General features: G+C 39.7%; 1 protein-coding gene across 2 annotated transcripts in view; it reads right to left on the reverse strand.

The window, feature by feature from the left end:
• LOC129707390 (solute carrier family 12 member 5-like) overlaps positions 1 to 23,618 on the reverse strand; it is a 568,649-nt gene that overhangs the window by 130,198 nt on the left and 414,833 nt on the right. For both annotated transcript variants that reach the window (XM_055652387.1, XM_055652388.1), the window contains exons 2-3: positions 23,110 to 23,204; positions 16,772 to 16,903 (exon numbers count right to left, since the gene is read on the reverse strand). In XM_055652387.1, the coding sequence (XP_055508362.1) occupies positions 16,772 to 16,903; positions 23,110 to 23,204 (227 nt within the window). The remainder of the gene's footprint in view (positions 1 to 16,771; positions 16,904 to 23,109; positions 23,205 to 23,618) is intronic.

Below are 23,618 nucleotides of genomic sequence, written 5' to 3' on the forward strand. Positions count from 1 at the left end.
CAGAGGGGAAGGGGCTGGAGCTGCGGGGCGTTGCGATAGCCGTGCGTTTTGGACACACAGTGGGCGCTGGACGCTCTCCTCCGCCAGGATCAGATTCACCGCTTTTTGTTTGGCGACATCGCCCCGCCGCTTCCGGTCCCTCTAAAAATTGTATTGGGCTGGAGACCTCCGCCACCCACCCACAGCGTCCCTCAGTTCCAATAAAGATGCGATGGCACAGGAAGGAGTGGGCTGTCCCGGGGAGTGACAGGAGAAGAGACATCCACGCGGCGCTGACTGGCAGGAGAGGAGATCGATCTGTGCATTTATGATTTTTATGATTTATAAACCTCGCTAACTTTTACAATATACCACCGATTGGAACAAAACTTGTTGCACTCGCAGCACAGGAGAACGGTGAGTGAGCTGACGAAAAATCGTAGCACTATCGTGTATCGTTTTTGCGCAAATAGAAAAAAACGCGCAAACTGGAAGAGCACAAGATCAGAGCTTTAGTTATGTATAGAAGATGGAGAGATGGAGAGATGGAGAGATGGAGAGATGGAGAGATAGATAACTCACATGGGATGTCATTAGCCGAGGTCCCAGCTGCACATTCAGATCAATGGCAGAATCCTTGTGAAATTATATACAAAACACAGTAGTGTGTCTGATACTTCAGTTGTTTTGATCTAAGCATTCTGTCTGATCCCTCCTATTTTGTCCTCGTCTTTGACAGATTCTTGAACATTACCACAAGGCAAATGGAGTAAGAATTTAAATGTTGTTAAAAGATGGAATTCCAAAATCCAGTACTAAGCTTGCCATTTTTCCTATGACAGTGAGTTTTTTGTTCCTGTCATTGGCCAAGTGCTAAGCTTCACACCACTTACTAGTTCTTTTCCTTTTCCATTTTCTGCTTTCTGGTCTGTAGACAAATTGTAGAGTCCACTCCTTGCATCAATCGCCAGTGAAGATATATAATTACAATTCGGCTCCTCTCATTGCTCAGGTACAGGGTTGTTCCCAGCCCATTTTTCTTTACTTTAGAGCCAGGCATTAAGACTGCTAGGAAGCAGCTTCTCTGTTCGCCTACTCCGAGCAAAAGACTGCATCTAACTTTGAAGACTACAGCAGAATAAATACTTATTATTAACATTGGTCAAACACGTTACTTATTAGCCCAAAAAATCACTTGCTGTGAATTGCTTTCACCAGGACTTCATCTTTCTTTAACTCTCTAATTAGGAGATATTTCTTCTACCTTGCTCATTAAGGGATCAGATAGTATCTGTAGTTTTCAATAGAATGGTATGACTCCAGCTTTGATCCATGAATGTGTCTTGTATCCCGTGATTCCCATGTAAGAATGCTTGAAGATATAATTATATCTGTGTTCAAATGTCTGTAAGTGTAACTTTTGAATATGGATGTTTCCTTACCAATATGTTTTAATCTTCTGAGCCAAGCCTTAGCCAAGAGCTTTCAAAGTATCGTCAGGGGAACCTGGTGGTAACTCAAGATATTGGCAGTTATAATGAAGTGTGCATTGTATTCAGCTGAATGTCTTCTGGACTGTGCCCAGATCGGTTTTAAGACTGACTCTGCTTGTTGTTATATTGGGTGATTGAACTTTTTATCAGTGGTATTTCTATTCATACTGAAACACTGTTAATCAACATTACCAGTGATTTGTCATTGATCAGCACTGTGACATTAAAACCTTGTCATTTCACACCATGGCAATCTGCAGTGTCGGTTCGGGACAGATTAAAGTCGGCATTTGTTCTGATGTTGTAAAGATTCCTTGTCTGTAGATTCTCACTGAAGTGGCTTCCCTCTTTGTGCCTGTGTTGCACTGGAAACAGTATTCCACACGCACTTTCTTTTAATGTGCAATACTTAGTGTTCGTACGGGACCAAGTACAAGATGATTGGGTGTTGTCTTTTCACTGTAAGCTATAATTACATTTTTGGCAAGTGAGAGGAAGCAGACTTTAGCACTTTTGGCTGCCATCTCATTGAAGCTGTGATCTTGCAAATCAGATCAAAAATGAGGTTTCTTGCACCCAACAACTTATTTTGGATCTTTTTACAATCCAAACCACATAGCAGTCTGTCTCTCAGTGTGCATGCTAAAACCCCTCCAGAAATACAGAGCCTTGGCAGGTCTTTCACCCTGGCTACATGACCATTTACAATTCTTACATTTCCTGTTGCCAAATCTATAGCTCCTTTTTTTCCCTCAAATGGTTACAAGCCAAAGTTAGGTCCCAACTATGGTACTACCTCTACAAACACGATATCTTTAACTTTTTTGCAATGGCACACTGGGTGCAGGTCAAGTCGACTGAGTTTCACCTAGAGGAGACTGAATCCCTGGAACTTTCTACTTAAGAGGACTGTGGAGGCTCTGATATTGAATATACTAAAAATAGAGATGGACAGATTTTTAGATATTAATAAGGGAATCAAGGGATCTAGGATTAGTCAGTTGTAGTAATGGTAAAAGAACAGCTTTGATCTTATTGAAAAGCAGATTGACCTGCTCCTGCTTTTTATGTATTCTACATGGGTTTAGTGAGTGGAAGAGAAGTTTCCTAACTGATAGTTATAATAGCATTCACTTTTTTTTCCCCCTTTATCAAGATCATCATGGCAATTGTTTCTGAATCCTATGGATGTTGGTTATGCCTGTTGTTTAATGTTATACATTCCCATGAGTGAATATCTTTAACTCATTCTTGACTGTTACAATTCACATCTAGTGCTCCTTCAAAAGGGAAACAATGTTACTAGGATAGGACAGGTTTGGAGGGATATGGACCAAACGCAGGCAGGTGGGATTAGTGTAGCTGGGACATGTTGGCTGTTGTGGGCACGTTGGGCTGAAAGGTTTGTTTCCACACTATAACACTCTATAACTCTATAAGCCCAGATTTTGTAATGTGACAACACAGAATATTGAAGTACAGTCCTCAAGTGAGGAAATGCTTGGGATTTTTTTTACCCTTAAGAAAATTTGCCTAATAAAAAATAAGGAAACGTCCCATTTCATTACTGAGCTGCTTGAGAGTAATAAGTCGTTGTCAGACTGATTTTTCAGGGCTCCTTTCATGTTGCTCAGTAAATGGAATGAAAGATCATGCTGTTGGTAAAGAGAGGCAGTGAACTAAGTCAGTATGTCTATCAAGAACAGTCAAGTAGACTGATAATAAGAGGAAGCTAAAAATCAGTCAAGCATTACCTTTCCTGTTCTGCATATATCACCTTTCTATTCTTCCAGTGGGTGAAAACAATGACTGTTATGTAACTACATATTTATAAATGACAACACTTGAAAGTGGAAGTGTCATGACCGACAGTTCTGGGGCATGCTTTTGAAGCATTTCTAGTGTGTACATCAAATTACAGGCTCAAGAAAGATAGGTTATGTAACATCTGGTGCATTTAAAAATGTTAATAAGCTGGGAACAAAGTGTTTGTAGCTCTTTACGTTGTCTCAATCCATCGTTCACTTAGGAAATGCACCACTTTAATAGACTAGGAGCATGAATAATTCATATTATTTCAATTAGTGTTCCATGAAAATGCCGATTAGCTAATTCCCTAAAACTAAACTGCAATCTGGTACTAAGACAAATTTACGCTGGACATTTGCATGTTAGCCCATGCTTTTGCAAACATGATTTACATTGTGTTAGAGTGGGTGACATTCGAGAAGGACACTTTCTCAAGTAAAGGCACAAAGTAATTCAACGGGTCAGGCAGCATCTCTGGAGAACATGGACGTGATATTTCAGGTTGGCACCTTTCATTGGACTTCTCCGATCCAAATCGTCACTGATCCATGTTGTCCAGAGATACAGACTGACCCGCTGAGTTACTTCAGCACTTTGTGTCTTTTTTGTAAACAGCAACCACCGTTCCTCTTATCTACACTTTCTCAAGAGTCTCCCACTCTAACATAATGAGAACTATGTAAAAGATGGCATTGGGGATTTATGTCTGTGGATGCAGACATAAGGGGTTGGACAGGTTAGATGCAGGAAGACTGTTCCCGATGTTGGGGAAGTTCGGGACAAAGGGTCACAGTTTAAGGATAAGGGGGAAATCCTTTAGGACTGAGATGAGAAAAACATTTTTCACACAGAGTGGCGAGTCTTTGGAACTCTCTGCCACATAAGGTAGTTGAGGCCAGTTCATTGGCTATATTTAAGAGGGAGTTAGATATGGCCCTTGTGGCTAAAGGGATCGGGGGTATGGAGAGAAGGCAGGTACAGGATACTGAGTTGGATGATCATATTGAATAGCGGTGCAGGCTTGAAGGGCCGAATGGCCTACTCCTGCACCTATTTTCTATGTTTCTATGCTGAATAACATTTGTGATTTGAAATCAATTTTTGGTGTATTATTACAGCTATCTAAAAGTGCTAACGGTTGTAGTTACATCGTTTAATAAAGTATCATTGGACAAGTGCCAATAGAAACGATCACTTGTTCATTGCACTATTATTGTTTGTTTGTTTTATATATATATATTGTGGCGTCGAGGATGATGCCGGGTTCAGCAGTGACCACACCAACATTCATAGTATGGTGAACTCACATGATATATTTTATTTACAGTGGTAAGAAAATCCAGGGTCCTCAGGCTTTCATAAGAAATAGGCAAATCCAGTACGGATGGCTAAATCAATATCAGCTAATTGAACCCAGCTATTGCCAATGATACTTTAAAGAATACTATGTTTACATACCTGCTGTGTTGCTGCAAGTAAGAATTATTCAGTTTGGAGAAATGTGACAATAAAACACTCTTGACTCTTGATTTGAATTTCAATGGCCTCTGTGGTGAAAGTAGCAGCTGAGTTCCAAAGGGACAATAGTATCTGATTACTGCAGCGAGGATGCATGGAATCATTTTATTTCGAAACAGCTTTTTTTTTCAGCATGCAATTTACAAATGAACTTCTGGAGGGTCCTTTAGTTCCTAATCAAAATGGCATTATAACCAATTCAGTCCGTGCAAGACAAATCCAATTCCTAGTTTCATTGAACGTGTTATATCAAATTCATTCTGTGAAGCATTCAAGGAGAACTATCTGTAATGTTTAAAGGCGAGGAGTAAAGAAAGCTGCCGTAAAGGGGAAGTAGTCTGAGAGGCTCACATAACTACTGTCAGAGAGAGAGAGAGAGAGCTTTGTTAAAGTAGGCATGCATTGAGGACATTTTGTAAACCAGCATCTGCACTTCCATGATTCTAATAACTGGAATTGGTGGGTTGCTTTATGAGTGAATGTTTGACAAGATGCGCTTTAATCTGCTGGAGTTTAGAGTCAGTGTGGACTTGGGAGAACAAAAATAAAAGCTAGAGGAGTCTTGACAGTGCAGATATGGATAAAATATTTCCTCTCGTGATAAAAACCAGATGTTTAAAAATACTATGATGAGGTAAAATAGTTTCTCTCAGATGTTCCTGAATCTTTGGAACACACTCATCAAAGGCTGTTGGTCAAAAAGACTTATTAAGGCAGAGGTAGGGAGATGATAAGCTTGGGGATGAAAGATTACCGCACGGAGTATATACCGCAGAGTTGAGGTTAGAATCAGATTGATCATGACATTGAATAGTGGAGCTGGTTTGATGGGCCAGGTGGGCTACACTTGCTCCTGGTTTGCATGTCTGTTAATATATTTGTACGTTTATTCTGTGTAGTGCTTTTTTTTACATTAGACCATTGCAAAGAACAGAAAAAAAGCTGTACACTGAATAACATCCATTCAAATCCTAATATAAAATGTACTAACCATTGACTGCCAATGATGAGCAGAAGGTGTGCAATGACCTGACACCCAGGAAAAGTCAGTAATAATAATCTGCTGATTCAAATTGTTTTAGCTCATTCAGTTTATTGGGATTTACCAACTCGATGCAGTTAGTGCACACTGATTGGAATCGCATCCCAGGGGAAGGGCTTAACACTTAGTTTTTCCACAACATTGACAGACTGAAAGACATGTTACCACACAGATATTGTTCATTATTTTTACCTATCTCTTTGACCAGTATAAGGTTATTACAGGTCAAAGTTCACTTTCTAAGTTATCTAGCAATCTTTAGGAGCAAGTAAAATGCATGTCATAAAAGGGCCCTTTCTCATAAATCAATGTCATCTTATAGAATGTCTCAATACCTCCTAATCTTTTTGTTCTTCAGAGACCAGTTTAGTGTATTGATCTCATATACAGTGTAGAGTGAGTTACCCGATTAATTATACTATACATGCTTGAATCAATTTGGATATTTAAAACATCTTATTTTCTATAAGTTTGCTATGAGTTTGTTTGTGAATGTAAACATATAGAGTCATGAGTGTTTTATTGTCATGTCCCAGATAGAACGATGAAATTCTTACTTGCAGCAGCACAACAGAATATGTAAATATAGTACTCTGTAAACAATATAATAAACAAGAAAAAAATCCAACCCTAGACATTTCAAACAACTCTCTTGCCTGAGGAGAGCAGGTTACTGGAACCATTTAAGGCTGGAATTCAGGCCAAGCCAGAACCGATAGCAACAGGTGAGAGGATGGCGGGAGCAATGGTGATAGGATAAATCGAGGAAGAAGCCAAACTGGACTAGGGTCCACAGCATGAGAGACATCGTAATGATGAGGCCATAAACCAGCAGAATCTGGTGAAGCGATTGGGGATGTTGTGAGTTGGTCTAAATCTCAGAGACCCAATGATCTCCAAATCAGCATTTTGAAATTGGTGAAATTGATGATGTAATAGTTATGATCTTTCAAGATGCTTTTATTGAGGGATTGCCCCATAGATTGGAAAATTGCTAACACGACTTTAGTATTAAAAGAAGGTTGGAGACAAATTAAGGCATACAGGCTTTTAGTCTAATGCCTGTAGTGAAATGGCTACAAGAGTGGATAATGAGGGTTCAACTGATTGTACAGTCAGACAATGTGAGCTGATCATGGATTCTGTTATGTCTAACTAATCTAGTTTAAATAAAATCCAATAACTATGGCAGATAAAAGAGTGCCTATGTATAATATTTTTAGATGTATATAGATATCTTAAATCCTTTTGATGACATTTCGCTTAAAATCATTAAAGATGTGTGTGTAAGTATGGAATTAAAGGCAACTACAGGCTTGGACCAAGAAGTTGTGAGGAGGTGGAAAACACAGAGCAGTGTCCCCAATGAGTTTGTACCATGACTGCAACCTACTTACAAAATACATAAATTACTTTGATGATGGAAAAGATAGTTTTGTACATAAACAGAAGTCATGCAATATTTTGTAGAAACAGGTTTAATGTTTTAATTCAACAACTTTTCACCGGGACCACCTTCTGATAAAATATCATCAACCTGAAGCAGCACCAATTAATCGGGGCCATTTTGTTAGCTCGGTGGTTTATTGCAAGTGAGTTTTGTGATTGGGTAATGATATTCCCACTGAACATTGTGCCTCAAATAAATAGCTAAAGCACAAGCTATTGTGAGGAAGGATTGTAGGCAAGATTAAAGATATCTACAAAGTCAATCAAAGTATATTGGGACATATATGATTGGGCCTGAAGCTAGAGGGAGAAGCTTAATAACCTTATGATTTATTTTCCTGAATTATTATTAGTTTTGTGTTCATTGTTATTTTTAATCGGATAAAAAATGTAAGCAGATAAAAAACTTTAACAGAAGTGTCATAATAATAATAATGGTTAACTGATCTGAATGCACATATAAATGAAAACAACCTATGTTCATACTATTATGAATAATGGAAGTAGAGCGTAACCAATTTAAAAAATGGGCAACCAGAAAGACATAAATAACATTAACTGCCAGTTCGAATGTAAAACTGTTAAGAATGGAACCTTACTTTTCAGATCTCTTGTATTGCATTGGATGTTTTACTATTGGAAATCTCACAAACATTTTAATGTTCCATCCATTTCTTTATTTAGCATTTGGGACAATGATTCCTCTGCTTTATTTGTACATTAAAGGTGACAGGATACCTCAGGATGTAAAAACATTACTCCCCACAGTGGGATTTCCAGCATACATTGATATTGGATGACGACATTGCATTGTTTGTTGCCAGCCACATTAGTTACTTCATGCAATCCTTCAGTGGGTTTATAGACCACCATTTTAAGCCACCCCTGAATTTGGCACATTGCAGATAAAAGGCACTCAGATTTGGCAGTGACACTCTGAACCGCAAGAGCATATTTTATAGACAAAGAGGGCAAAGGTGTAGAGGGAATTGTTGTGTTGCTGCTACATTGAATGAAATTGATAGGTAGGGAAATGAGCAGTGGGAGTGGGAAGCTAATGAATAGAAAAGTAATTGCTGAGTTTGGAAATATTCTTTATGCCTTGGTGTTTATGTTTCATGGTCTCATGCAAGATGCAATAGTGAGAAGTATTTAGTGAGAAATTAATGTATGATCGTCTATTTTCTATACCTGGGAGTATCCTAATCACTATTGTATTCTGAAGCATGACTACTGTTGAAAATTAGGAACTGGGAAGAGATATCTGATATAGAGGAGAACTGATTGTGAGTACACAATGAGAAAGAGAGAGAGAACTATGGTTGCCCCTAAGAACATGGAAATGTTGGCCAATCCAAGTTATAAAGGATGAAAATGTGTTCCTTTTTATCACAGTGCTTGTTCAAACGTATACTAATTTTTAAAGCTTCTCTTTTCAATACTTCATAATGTAACTTACAAATACTGTGATCATTTACAACTATGATTCAAAAAAAATTAATAGCTATACTAACATGACCAAGACATGAGGGCCATATTCTGATCTTATTTATTACACATTCATAAATCCATTTCTGTGTAGCTACTTTTCAACAAAACTTCCCTCTGAACCTTTCTGATATTCAGCCAGAATAGTAGAATGTCAGTCAAAAGTTCAACGTATATACATTGGATTTATATTTTTCATGGTGAATCAAACAAGGATCAGTCATTGGTTACTTATTTGTTGGGTCCTTAGAAGATGAGAAACACAAAACTTACAGTGTTATTAAAATAACAGATAAATGTGCCCCTATTACATTAATCCAATTACTATTTTAGAGAAATGCATACATTATTAGAAGAAAGAATGTTTTAAGCAATATTTTAAATCTGAATTATTTGGAAGACATGTGGTAAGCATATGTTTTATATACTTACAAGTGCATTATTAATGTGCCTGACAATTAATGGAGGTAGAGGAGATAAAGATGTTTTGCATTACCTACCAAGAACATTTTCTGCGCTTAATGAATGAATGAATGAATAAGTTTATTGGCCAAGTATTCACATACAAGGAATTTGCCTTGATGCTCCGCCCGCAAGTGACAACATGACATACAGTGAGAGTTAGGTTAAACATGTGAATTAAATAAAATACCAGAGCAAAAGAAGGCTACAGATTTTTGGTTATTGAGTAGAGCTACTACTCGTGGAAAAAAACTGTCTGGCTGTGCCAGCTTTGGGAGGTTGTATGTCTCTAACTGAGCTGTTCCTTCCATTGGAATGAATGTAAGGATGCTGAGATTGATCATGGCCTGATCAAGGAGATGTCCTCTCCTTTCTTTTCAGAGACAGTGAATCAGTAAGATGGTTACAGAAGCCTGGCAGCATCATGACCATTTGTACTGATAGCAGCTGCTTATTTCCAGATTTTGGTAACCAAACTCCAATGTTCAAACAGCTCTACTAACCGCTGAACTCACAAATTATGAATTATCAATCCAGACCCTGAGATTAGTTGTTACATAATCACTACACAATGGTGATATAATTGTAATAAACACTGCTGGAAGTGGGAAATATGTGGCGATCACAGCTGCATTTCAGTGTAAATACTATTCCAATGAGTTTTAATGAGGTCTGTGAAGATTGAAGCTACTTGAATGCATCTGGTATAGGAATTGAGATCAAATTGATTTGAATGGATTGTACCTAAATGGCTTCAGAACAAAATGAAAGTAAGATAAGTAAGTTTGGTAATATTTTGTTTGAATTCATTTTTTTAATTATTTATGATTTGGACGTTTTCAGTTTCCTTTATCTTTGATTTGACTTTTTTTGTTCTGAGTACCAGAATACAGTAAACCCTTGTTATAACAGACCATCGGGGAAGGGTAGAGGAGAGTGGGGGATGGTGTCTGTTATTGCCGATTGTCCACTCAAACTGAGAAAGAGTTTTTTCCCATTGATATCACTGCCCGGGTGCCAGGTAGGAATCCTGGATTGCCATCACTAAGAGCCCTGTGGGTACTCCCTGCCTGTCACCACCTTATCCAGCGCAGCAGGGGAACAGCAATAACCTCTGCCTCTGCAGCTGATTCCCGCATTCAGAGATTGAGAGGCAAATAGAAGGTCTGGGGTGTTGAGGTGGCGGAGTGAGGAAACCCTATTCTGCTCTAAGTGTGTCTTCCACACCGAACTTACCGGCCCAGAGATCAGGGTGAAAAGACATCAACCTTTTAAACATGAACTCTGTTTCTCCTTCTAAAGGCACTGCATTCTCCTTCTAAACCACATCTTATCTTCACACAGAGAGTCTATGATCTAAATCCCTCCAACATTCACTCTGCATGGCACTCCACAATTGAGGGCCAGTCTCTTGTTGGCTATATTTAAGAGGGAGTTACCTTTGCCCTTGTGGCTATGGGGATCAATGTATGGAGAGAAGGCAGGTACGGGATACTGAGTTGGATGATCAGCCATGATCATATTGAATGGCTGTGCAGGCTCAGGGCCGAATTGCCTACTCTGCAATCAATTTCAAATGACTGATATGTTTAAAACAGTCATGCAGAACCTATTTAACCACATCTTATCTTGTTTCACAGGGTGAGTCTATGATACTAAACATCTTCCAACAAAAAGCATGGCACTCTACAATAAAGGGCCATGACAAAATGTGTTTGTTGGTCTGCCACCTTTGCCACTTATTTGCGGAACATCAATGTATATCTAGTCTGGAATGTTCGCCAGGAATATTTACCGGGCTATCTCACCAGCATTGTTAATCTGACATCAGCATGAAAAGTCTCTGTCTAGGGTGATGTCAAACAGTCAACGGACAATTATTTCATTGCAATATCATATTCTATTCACTCATTAGAGTATAAATACAAATTTTATCAAAAAAAGATGAAGAAATTCATGTGACAGAGCAGTTTACAGCCCCGTAACCCCCTGCCACTTATTAGAAAGAGCATCACACCAGATTTCACAGAAGGTCACACATTTGCACAGCCATGAAGACAGAAGGAGAGTTGATGTGTTGCACACACTAGAATTAAGAAAATAGTCTCTAGCTGCACATGGGATGAGCCAATCAGTCAACTGACAAGCTTTAAGATGCAGTTAGAATTTTCTAGTCTCTCATTAGATTGCAATCAAATATATATCAGGACCAAGGCACTTCATCAGGAAAGCAGTACCTGCAGGCTCCGTAACCCCCGGGCCATTGACACTGAACTTCCAGGGCTATAACCAGATGTACCAACCATTTTCTAAATCGTAGTTGTATCCATCACAGCCACATCAGCTACCTCAAAGTGTGGCATCTTCCACATGTTTATGAATTCTTCAGGAGGGGTGTGAGCTTTTCCTGCCATGTTGTGTTGTGTTGGGGATGGCTGAGTCGAGGAAGCACTGGAGTGGACATGTTACTGCAAGTTATTCACCTCTTACGCTGGTATTCTACCCCATTGGTTATCTAGCTAAAAGAAGGTCGGAACTGTCTTCACTAAGGAAGACACAAACAATCTCCCAGATGTACTGGAGGATAGACGATCTAAGGGGGTAGAGAAACTGAAAGAAATTCTCATTCAGTGAGAAATAGTATTGGGTAAGTTAATGGGACTGACTGAAGGATGATAAATCCCCTGGGCCTGATGGTCTGCATCCCTGGGTCCTCAGGGAGGTGGCTCTAGAAATAGTGGACGCATTGGTGATCATTTTCCAATGTTCAATAGATTCAGGATCAGTTCCTGTGGATTGGAGGATAGCTAATATCATCCCACCCAGCTTTTTACAGACCAAGGAAAGCAATTATTAAAGAGGTAAAATGGGGCACGGATAGCAGTAAAAGGAATTAGTCCAGACCATGGATTTACGAAAGGGAAATCCTGACATTTTCTGGAATTTTTTGAAGATGGGACAAGTAAAATGCTGAAGGGGAGAGGGGATGTAATCTTATTCAGAAAACCTTTGAGGTCACACGGGAGACTGGTGACTAAAATTAGAGCACATGGCATTGACGTGGATGGAAAATAGCAGTCCTTTTCAGAATGGCAGGCAGTGGCAAGTGGAAAAGCAGACTGTTTACTAATCCAAGTTAGGAGCATGGCAAGTTTACGAATGACACAAATCTGGGTGGCAGTGTGAACTGTGAAGAGGATGTTAGGAGGTTGCAGGGTGAGCTGGACAGGGTGAGTGAGTGGGCAGTTGCGTGGCAGATGCAGTATCATATAGATGAACGTGAGGTTATCCACTTTGGCGGCAAATCAAGGGGGCAGATTATTATCTCAATGGGGTTAGGTTAGGTAAGGGGGTGGTGCAGCGAAACCTGGGTGTCCTTGTACACCAGTCACTGAAAGTTGGTGTGCAGGTACAGCAGGCAGTGAAGAAAGCTAATGGAATGTTGGCCTTCATAACAAGAGGATTTCAGTATAGGAGTAAAGAGGTTCTTCTGCAATTGTATCTGGCTCTGGTAAGACCACATCTGGAGTATTGTGTACAGTTTTGGTCTCCTAATTTGAGGAAGGACATCCTTGTGATTGAGGCAGTGCAGCGTAGGTTCACGAGATTGGTCCCTGGAATGGCGGGACTGTCATCTGAGGAAAGATTGAAAAGACTAGGCTTGTATTCACTGGAGTTTAGAAGGATGAGGGGAGATCTTATAGAAACATATAAAATTATAAAAGGACTGGACATGCTAGATGCAGGAAAAATGTTCCCAATGTTGGGCAAGCCCAGAACCAGGGGCCACAGTCTTAGAATAAAGGGGAGGCCACTTAAGTCTGAGGTGAGAAAAAACGTTTTCACCCAGAGTTGTGAATTTGTGGAATTCCCTGCCACAGAGGGCAGTGGAGGCCAAGTCACTGGATGGATTTAAGAGAGAGTTAGATATAGCTCTAGGGGTTAGTGGAATCAAGGGATATGGGGAGAAGGCAGGCACGGCTTATTGATAGGTGACGATCAGCCATGATCACAATGAATGGCGGTGCTGGCTCGAAGGGCTGAATGGCCTCCTCCTGCACCTATTTTCTATGTTTCTATGGGTTGGCTTTAGATTCATAATAAACACCCTAACTTATTTTCAGAATGTCTTTACAACTCCCTACCACTGTGATGCAGGACACGCATCAGTTAATTTGCGTGAGCCGATCTCTGTAATCAACAAGACAGTAAGCCAACAATCTATGCTTCAGTAGTCTTGTTTGATCTGCAGCCCAGCTTAAAATAAAATAATGGGATCTTTTGCGGCCACCTGTTAAACTTAACTTGGGAACTCACTTGGGAATGTTTTGTGAATCACTGTATTACGTGCTCAAATCTAAAATAGTTATTCCACATTATTACAAGTGTTGCTTTTGTAAAAAGGTATTTTTAAATGTGACACTCGCTGTAAAGCTAAAGATTAAATGTAAAAATGTTTTCAATCTATATTAAGAACTGCAAGAAGTTTTGGGCACTCTAAGTACAAGCTCCCATTATAAGGTTCTTGTTAAATATTAACATGACATGTACTGTGCCAATCTCAAAATGAATTAAGCCACACAAGAAGACAGACACAAAATGCTGGAGTAACGCAGCGGGGCAGGCAGTATCTCTGGAGAGAAGGAATGGGTGACGAAATGGTCAAGAACTGTTCTTCAGACTCAGCCCTCAAAATTAATTGTTCAATTTAGAAATAAAACAAAGTTGATTGGGCCTGATCCTAAAATAAGCTATGAAAGAACTATGAAACTTGCTCCAGCCTCACAGTTTTAAAGTGGAAAGGGAAAGAAAAGTAATCTTGTTTGTTTTTTCCACTAATATACAAATATTATACTTTATTCATCAGTCTTAAACGTGATAGATGATTATAGATGGAACTAATTAGATTACAGATCTCAGAAAGAACAATTAAATTCTTACTCGCAGCAGCACAAAAGAATATGTAAACATAGTGTAAACAATATAATAAACAAAAATAAACGTTGTCTGTCTGTCTGTCTGTCTGTCTGTCTGTCTGTCTGTCTGTCTGTCTGACAGAACCAATGCCCCCAGGTCTATGTTATTCAGAGCTAATTTGGAAGTTGTAGTGTTTAATTGCCTGATGGCTGTAGGGAAGCAGCTGTTCCTGAACCAGGACGTTACAGTTTTCAGACAACTATATCTTCTTCTTGATGGCAGGAGAGAAAGTGTTCACCACTTTTTGCAGTCTTCTTTGTTCCTGGGCATTCAAGTTGCCGAACAAGGCCATGATGCAACCAGACAATGTGGTCACACTACACCTGTAGAAGTTCAAGAGAATCCTCTCAGACATACCGAATCTCTGCAATCTTTTCAGGAAGTAGAGGTATTTTTTGCGCTTTCTTTACAATTGCATCAGTGTGCAGGGTCCATGAAAGATCCTCAGAAATATGCACGCCCAAGTATTTGCACCTTTTCTCTCGATATGGGCAAATTTGTGGGTCTTCATCCTTCCATTTCCAAAGTACCACAATTAGTTCCTTGGTCTTACTGACATTGAGAGCCAGGTTGTTGTGCTGGCACTATTTGGTCAGTCGTTCGATCTCACTTCTATATTCTGACTCATCATCATCTGTAGTTTGTCTAACAATGGTAGTGTGGTTGGTGAACTTGAAGATGGAGTTTGCGCTGTGTCCGGCCAAACAGTCTTAAGTATAGGATGAGTAGAGCAGGGTGCTGAATACGCAGCCTTGAGGTGCTCCCGTATTGATGGCTATCGGGGAAGAAGTGGTGCTGCCAATTTGTAAGGACTGTGGTCTGTTGATGAGGAAGTCAAGGATCCAGTTGCAGAGGAATCTGTAGACCTGCACAATATCATTTACATCATCTTTAGTTTATTTTAAAGATACAGCATGGAAACAGGCCCTTTGTCCCACTAATTCAACGCCAACAAGTGATTACCTGTTCACACTAGTCCGATGTTAAATATGGCTTAAAGATAGCGGTCAGGGGATATGGTGAGAAGGCAGGAACTGGGTACTGATTGAGGATGATCAGCCATGATCACAGTGAATGGCGGTGCTGGTTCAAAGGGCCAAATGGCCTACTCCTGCATCTATTGTCTATTGTCTATGTTATTCCACTTTCTCATCCACTCCCTTCAATATTAACAGAAATTTACAGAGGCCTACAAACCTACAAACCTGCACATCTTTGGGATGTAGGAGGAAGCCCAAGAGCCCAGAAGAATCCCGTCTGGACACCAGAAGAATGTGTAAACACCACACAGACAACACTCGAGTTCAGGATTGAACTCGAGTTTCTGGTGCTGTGAGGCAGCAGCTCTATCAGCTGTGCCACTGTGCCATCCTGAGTCAAAAAGAAAATCATTTGGGTATCTTTTGTAAAGTTTTTATGATCAGATCACCTGGATGCTGCCCATGGATGGATCTATAACAATGATTAAGCAGAGTACACTAAAGAGGGGAACCTTGTGCAAACTAATACATGGATCTGCTGGAGAACTGGACAACAGGTTAATCTTCTTAGGCATCTATATCACCAGCAACCAAACCTCATTTCACCCTCACCTGAAGTGGTGATTACGAAAGCATATCAGTGCATTTTCATAGGTGTCTGAGAAGATTTGGCATGTCCATAAGGATTCTCTCAAACTTCAACAGATGCACTTTAAAAGGTATTCTGACAGGATACATCACCCTATTTTGCCAACTCCTCTGCTCTTGACCGCCTGAACCTGCAGAGAGTGGTGAACACAGCCCAGTCCATTAAAGGCTTTCACTTCCTTCCATCCAGCCCATTTTCACAGAGAGTTGCATCAGGAGGGCTGGAAATTTCGTCAAGGATGCTTGGTCGTTCCCTTTGTTCTATTCTACCTTCTGGGAGAAGACACAGGAGCTTGGAAGCCCAAATGTCCAGAATTAAGAACAAATTCTTCTCCATGGCTACCAGACTCCTGAACCAATCACATCACTCACACCCCCCTATGGAGTGCTGCCATGTACTCTTACTGTTAACTCTACTTCATTTGTATATTTAATTATTGCATTTATTTTGCACAACTTCAGATTACACTACAGTCTTGGCACCATTCTGCTGTTTTGCCCTAGTGCTTTATTAATTGCTGTGGTTATCATTACTGTATGTATACTGTTTACTTTGTGAGCTTCTTGTGAACTAGGAATTTCATGGCACATTGGTGTATATGGCAATAATCAAATCTGAATCATAATCTGTAATTGAAGGGACAACAGTGAACAAGATATTTTGAGAGAAGGGACGGGAGTTCTAAACACTCAATATGGTTAAAACAACCCAAAGTAAATTTTGTTTAGAACCAGATATCAAAGATTTTCTATGTTTTTTACACCTTTTTGTTGTGATATGGCAATCCTAATCCCTTTGAATGGTCTCACACTGTTTCTCTCGTGTGTTCGGTTCAGATCAGATTCCAGATATTTACTAAATTGCAAAAACCAGTATCAATACCAGTACAACAACACCGTAGCTCTCTGCCCTGAAGTCTTTGTACCTTGACTTGCTTCTTCTTGGCTCCTTCATTATTTTCAGCCTCTTCATGCTCCTTTACCCCCTGGGGAAGGTTGGTGTAGTTGGCCAGTCCACTAAGAAGAGATGACACCATGGGGCTGGTGTCCATTTCTTCCTGCAAAACATTACAGACAGAACACAAAACTGTGAAAAACAATGAATGTCATGCTGCCAGACAACAATGAAACATTGTGTTTCTGCAATAGATTAGAGCTGTATTGATTAATCAATAAACACATTACAAAACTATTAGATTTTAAAGGCCATATTTACTATGTATGGATTAAATGTGTGAATGTTGCAAATGCAGTAACATCAAAACTAATGCTATGAATATCTAATCTAGAAAAGGTCACTTGGGATGCACAGGCCCTCTCTGACACTACTAGAATCTCACCAATACATGAGTATACTCTGGAGCAAAATATGATCTATTAAAGACAATATTTAGCAAATATTGTCAGCAAAATTTTCAGCAAAAACGCACAAGTTAGTCCAAATTCTCAATAAGGTATGATCCCTCATACAAATATAAATTGGAATATTGTAAATTGTCACAATGGTATTTTATATTCTGTGCCCAAGGGAAATCCATGCTGCAACAAAACAATTTGTCCATAATGTGCATTATTTTAGTCTAACTACAACTTAAGTTATAACCCAATCTTCAAATGGAATTAAAGCATTTTTCTGTATACATTTAAAAGGTTTGTCCTTAAATTCATCCTCAAATGATAAACACTAAACATGGTGTCAAGTACTATCAAAATAATGCAATCCATCTCTCTTTTTTATGCATTGTCATGAAGCCATAGAGGGATAGTATGGAAAAGGGCCCTTTGGCACTCCAACTCAGAGTGCCAAAGTTAACCAAGAAGCATCCACTAATCCTCTCCTAATCCACGTTATTCCTTTCACATTTCCAATAACCCCCCTAAGATGTTACAATTTATCTACACATTAGGGACAATTTGTAGTGGCCAATTGACCAATCATTTCACACATTTTTGGGATGTGGGAGGAAACCAGATGAAACCTACATTGTCGCAGAGAGAAGGTGCAAATTCCACACAGGCAGCACCCAAGGTTGGGACTGCATCTGCATCACTGCCTGCCTGCCTGCACCACTGTGCTGCCCATTGTGTTCCAAGTGTAAGAAAAACTTGCATTACAGCATGGCCAGAATAGCCAACATACAGTGAAAGTTGTCTGATGCAAAACACTGAATAAAAGCAAAGTGGAGATCAATATGAAACATCCTCAACCCAGGATTGCAGACATCACTGATGATAGTCACGCACAAAGAAAGGGGCATCTGAGGGAAAGGCCATTTGAGGACCAAGATCTCTAACTCAATACAATGCTCATTTTCCACTGTCCTCCTGCATATTCAGATATATGACCAATCTACAGCAGATTATTCAAAGAGCGAACACCTATGCCTTCTTTACAAGGTTCCCCCAAATCCACTGGCAGGACAGGTCAACCGATACCAATGTTCTCTCCAAGGCACAAACCCCCGCCTATTAAGCTTTTTATTTGAGCTCTGATGGACAGGCCACACTATTTGCATGATCGACTCCAGACTGCCAAAAGAGACTCCTTGAGTTCTGTCGTGGCAAGAATTTACCAGGAGAATTAAAGGCCTAATTGGAGGATATTCTCAAAGACACATTGTAATAATGTAAAATCTTAACCAAACTGTGGGAATTGCTGACCCTTGACCACTCAAACTGCAGATGGGACTTTTAGGTTGGCATTGAGAACCTTGATACCATTCTTCGGAAAAATATGGAAACCAGGTGAAAATGGCAGAAGGGTCCACCGGCATTCTACCCTCCCCATCCTCTGGAAACACCTCCCATCTCACCAAGGGCAGAGTATGGAGAGCCCACATTGGTCTCATCTACTTCCTCAGAACCAACAGAAGTGAAGTGGAAACAAGTCCCTTTCGATCCAAAGGGACTAATGAAGAAAAGTATGTACAATTGAATTTAACATGGGTTTATGCAAAATGACAGGAATTATTTGCAATCAAATCTTCCATTTATCTCAGTTCAATGTTCTTCTTCATCAAACAACTGTTCACTGAAAACAAAACTCAATATGTATTCATCTCACCAATAGAATACATTCTGACAGATAATGAATACTTACTGAAATACGATTATGAACATGTCAACATTCTGTATCCATTCGCAATGTTATTGACCCCATTATGCGTTCTTCTATTCATGCAAATTGTTTTATTCAGTGATGCTGTGAGACGAATTACCAATGTGGAGTATGTTCAACCAATATTTCTCTTTCTCTTGAAATGAATACTCATCAAGATGATGGTAATCAATTGGATTTGGTAGCTACCGCATGGGTTCAGGGCAGGTATGTAGGTTCGGCCAACTCTTCCCGAATTATGCACCTTTCCAAACACTATACCAGTGGAGTATTTTCATTTTTATGTAACCAAAATTATTTCATAAGAGTATTATTAATTATTTCATAACAGTAATTAAAAATAGATGTTTATCATTATTAGCATACACTGATGGCTTTGCAATCAGTGACATGTCAATTTTCATTTTAGTATTAGTCGTCAATATCAAACCACTGTGTATTATTGCCCATGTAAAAATAGTAGGTTAACACGGTCCTGCAAAGAACCATTTGGTTTGCTTTGCCCAGGGAGATACTGTATTTATGGACATAAGAAAATGAGAAAATAAGAAATAGAAGTAGAATGTATTCATTTGGCCCGTCACTTCTGTTCCATCATTCAATAAAATCATGGTTGATTTTTATTATCGTCGGCACTTTTTTGTATTAACCATGCAGTTCTTGATAACTTTAGTGTTCAAAAGCTTCTCAGATCCAGAACAGTTCTCTTGGATAAAGAATTCCAAAGATTCACTACCCTTGGGGTGAAAGCATATCTCATCTCAATCCTGAATGGCTGCCCCTTTACATTGAAATTCTGTGCTCTGGTTGTAGAAACCCTAGCCAGGGGAAATATCATTTCAGCATCTAATAAAAACCACACACACAAATGCTGAAGTAACTCAGCAGGTCAGGTAACATCTCTGGAGAGCATGGGTAGGTGATGTTTCGAGTCGAGCCTCTTTTTCAGTCTGAAGAAAGGTGAAACCTGAAATGTCGTCAATTCATGTATTTCAGAGATGCTGCATGACCTGCTGAGTTATTTGTGCACTTTGTGTCTTTTTTTTGTAAATCAGAATCTACTGTAGTCCCTTACTTCCTTATCACTGCATCTAGCCTGTCAAATAATGTCAACATTATGCATATTTTAATGAGATAATCTCTCAATCTACTAAACTCCAGAGAGCATAGGCTAGTCTGCTTATTCTTCCTTCAAACCCATCACCCCTGATTCATGAAGTAACCTTTGATGTATACCCCCTGTTCCAAATATCTCTTCCTTAGATATGGAGATCAGACTTGTACACAATACAAGTTGCAGTCATGCTAAAGCATGAGATAACTGGAGTAAGACATTTGTTTCTTGTACCTAAATCTTCTTGCAATAAAGACCAATCTACCATTGCCTTCCTAATTGCTTGCTGCACCTGAATGCTAACTCTCAAACTTTGTGTCCAAAAATACTTAAGTCCTTCATAGAAACATAGAAACATAGAAAATAGGTTTCTGTTTCTATGCTTCTAAAGCCCAATACTTATCAATATGTCATCATTTAAAGAATCTTCTCCTTTCCTGTTTTAACTGCTTAAGTGGATGACTTCCCATTTTCCATATTAATTTCCTGCCAATATCCCGTTGAAATATTTCTTCACCCTCTTCACAACTCAGCTTTCTATCATGCAGTGACTAGTGGGGTGCCGTAAGGCTTTGTGCTGGGATCCCAGTTATTTACAATATATAATGATTTAGACGACCAATTCTATTCCTTAGAATAAAGGAATTAAATGTAACATCTCCATGTTTGTGGATGACACAAGGCTGGGTGTCAGTGTGAGCTGCGAGGAGGATGTTATGAGGCTGCAGGGTGATTTGGATAGGTTGGGTGATCTAGCAGATGCATGGCAGAAGCAGTATAATGTGGATAAATGTGAGGTTATCCACTTTGGTGGCAAGAACAAGAAGGCAGATTATTATCTGATTGGTGCCAGATTAGGAAAAGGGGACGTGCAATGGGACGTGGGTGTCCTTGTACATCAGTCACTGAAAGTAAGCATGCAGATAAAGCAGGCAGTGAAGAAAGCAAATGGCATGTTGGCTTTCATAGTGAGAGGATTTGAGGATAGGAGCAAGGAGGTCCTACTGCTGTTGTACTGGGCCCAGTTGATAACACACCTGGCCAAAATTGAGGAAGGACATTCTTGCTATTGAGGGAGTCCAGCATAGGTTCTCCAGGTTAATTCCCAGGATGATAGGACTCACATATGATGAAAGAATAGATCGATTAGGCTTATATTCACTGGAATTTAGAAAGATGAGAGGGGAACTTATAGAAACATTTACAATTCTCAAGGGATTGGACAGGCTTGATTGAAGGGGAAATGTTCCCGATATTGGGGGAGTCCAGAAGCAGGGGTCACAGTTCAAGGAAAAGGGTGAGGCCTGAGGACTGAGGTGAGGAAAAACTTTAACACCCAGAAAGTTGTGAATCTGTGGAATTCTCTGCCACAGAAGGCAGTGGAGGCCAATTCAGTAGATGTATTCAAGGGAGAGTTAGATATAGTTCTTAGGGCTAACATAATCAAGAGGAAAAGCAGGCACAGGGTACTGATTCTGGATGATCAGCCATCATATCATATTGAATAGTGGTGCTCACTCGAAGGGCCAAATGGCCTACTCCTGTATCTACTTTCTATGTTTCCATGTTTCTATCAACAACTTCACAATCGTTTTTCCCACATTTGTTGCCAAAATGCTCTCTCCTCAAGTTGGACTCTCTGCAAACCATTTCAAGAAACTCTCTTTGAATACACCTACAAATTTGGCCTTTGAACTTTGAGATGCCAGTCCTGTCCCTCTCGCAACATTACAGATTAATGCACGTTTCCAGGCAATAAGTTCATCTGCATTACTCACCATATTCCTTGCATTGAACTGAATACACTTTAGGTCATCAGTCTCGCCATGTTCACTGACCTGTGTTTGTTTGTCCTTCCTTTCAGACTTACTTGCCATAACTTTTACCTTCTCATCTGTCTCTCCACTTGCTCTCCTGCTGTTCATCCTGCTGCCACTCTAGTCCAAACCCTCCTGAGTAGCCATAGCAAAGCTCCTGCAAGGATATTGGTTCCCCTCCAGTTCAGGTGCAAGCCATCCCACTTCTATAGGTCTCACATGCTCTGAAAGAGAGTCCGGTGATCCATATATCTAAACCCTCTCTCCTGCACTAGGTTCTTAGTCATGTATCTTTTTACTTCTTGCCTCATAGCTATTTGCTGCTTTCATTTTCCTTCAGCTAAATTCCTACCCACTTTGAATTACTTGCACCCAGATAGATCACAATATAGCAATTAGATGTTGCAAACCTTATAACACATTTTGGGTTGGGGCATGAAACTGCTTCTGAAACAAAAGATCAACCATGATTGCATTGAATGGTGGAACAGGCATGGTGGACTGATGATTGTATACCACTTCTATTTCTTTTCTTGTTGGAAAAACCACCTGGATTACAGGAAGGCAGCGGGGAAGGCAGTGAGACAAGAAGTGCAGGTGTTTGACTACAGCCATAAACTTGGTGATATTCTCCATCACTGCTTTACAAATGCGTTCCGGCAATGTAATAAGTGATAGGAGCAGAATCAGGCTATTTGGCCCTTCAATTCTATTCTGCTATTCAACCATGGCTGATTTATCTCTCCCTCCTAACCTCATTCTCCCGCCTTTGCCCCTGAAACCCGTACTAATCAAGAATCTATCTATCTCTGCCTTAAAAATAGCCATTGGCTTGGCCTCCACAGCCTTCTGTCTGCCTCTGGGCCTGTCAACCACCAAATAATGTGTTAGCAGAAAAATTATTATCATTAGCTATTGTTTGAGGTGGAACAAATGATGAGAGCAGAGAATTCCCCCAGTGAGATTACAAACCATCTGATATGTTTTTCAAATATTGCTCTGTATTTCTTGCATTGATTGTATTTGAATGTCAACGTAGGGAGATGTCTCAATGTAGTCAGCTCTCCTGCTAGCTCCACAATATGCTCACATTGTCTTGGCACGGTTACAACACATTTTTCTCACAGTGGCAAGTGCTTCCCCATGCCCTCCAAAGTTAATATTTAAACTTAAAACACTCACTGTTTGGTGTTTTTATAACTTGGTTTACTGTACCTCAAATAGAGCCATGTTTTTCCCATCATATTCTCTTCCTTTCTCAGCCTCAGTGCTGTTAATGAATGGACTGCTTTCCTTGGGGTTGGCATCTCCTACAACACAATGAAAACAGAAGCATTGATAAGAATGTGGCTGGCAATTTAGCAAACAAAAACCATTCCTCAAACACATTGTGCATATTTTTATATATGAATCTGAAAATCAAATACAGAGAGGCACTAAATCACACTATACAAATTGAATCAGTTTTATGTCACTAGAATGTACATTGAATGTACAGTAAATAAAGTTGAGTGGTTGCATTTTAAAGATAACATACTTACCATTTTAAACCTAGTACTTGATAAAAAACTGTGTAATATCAACCAAGAAAACTGGGTAGAAAAATGTTATACCTAACTTTCAAAAGTTGAAACTCGAATTTAACAACAAGTTGGATCCTATTATCGATACGGTGAATCAACATGGTCAGGCTATAGCTGAGTCAAGTGCTGATACAACAAAAA

Source organism: Leucoraja erinacea, chromosome 21 (assembly GCF_028641065.1).
Source record: "Leucoraja erinacea ecotype New England chromosome 21, Leri_hhj_1, whole genome shotgun sequence".
NCBI classification, from domain to species: domain Eukaryota; kingdom Metazoa; phylum Chordata; class Chondrichthyes; order Rajiformes; family Rajidae; genus Leucoraja; species Leucoraja erinaceus.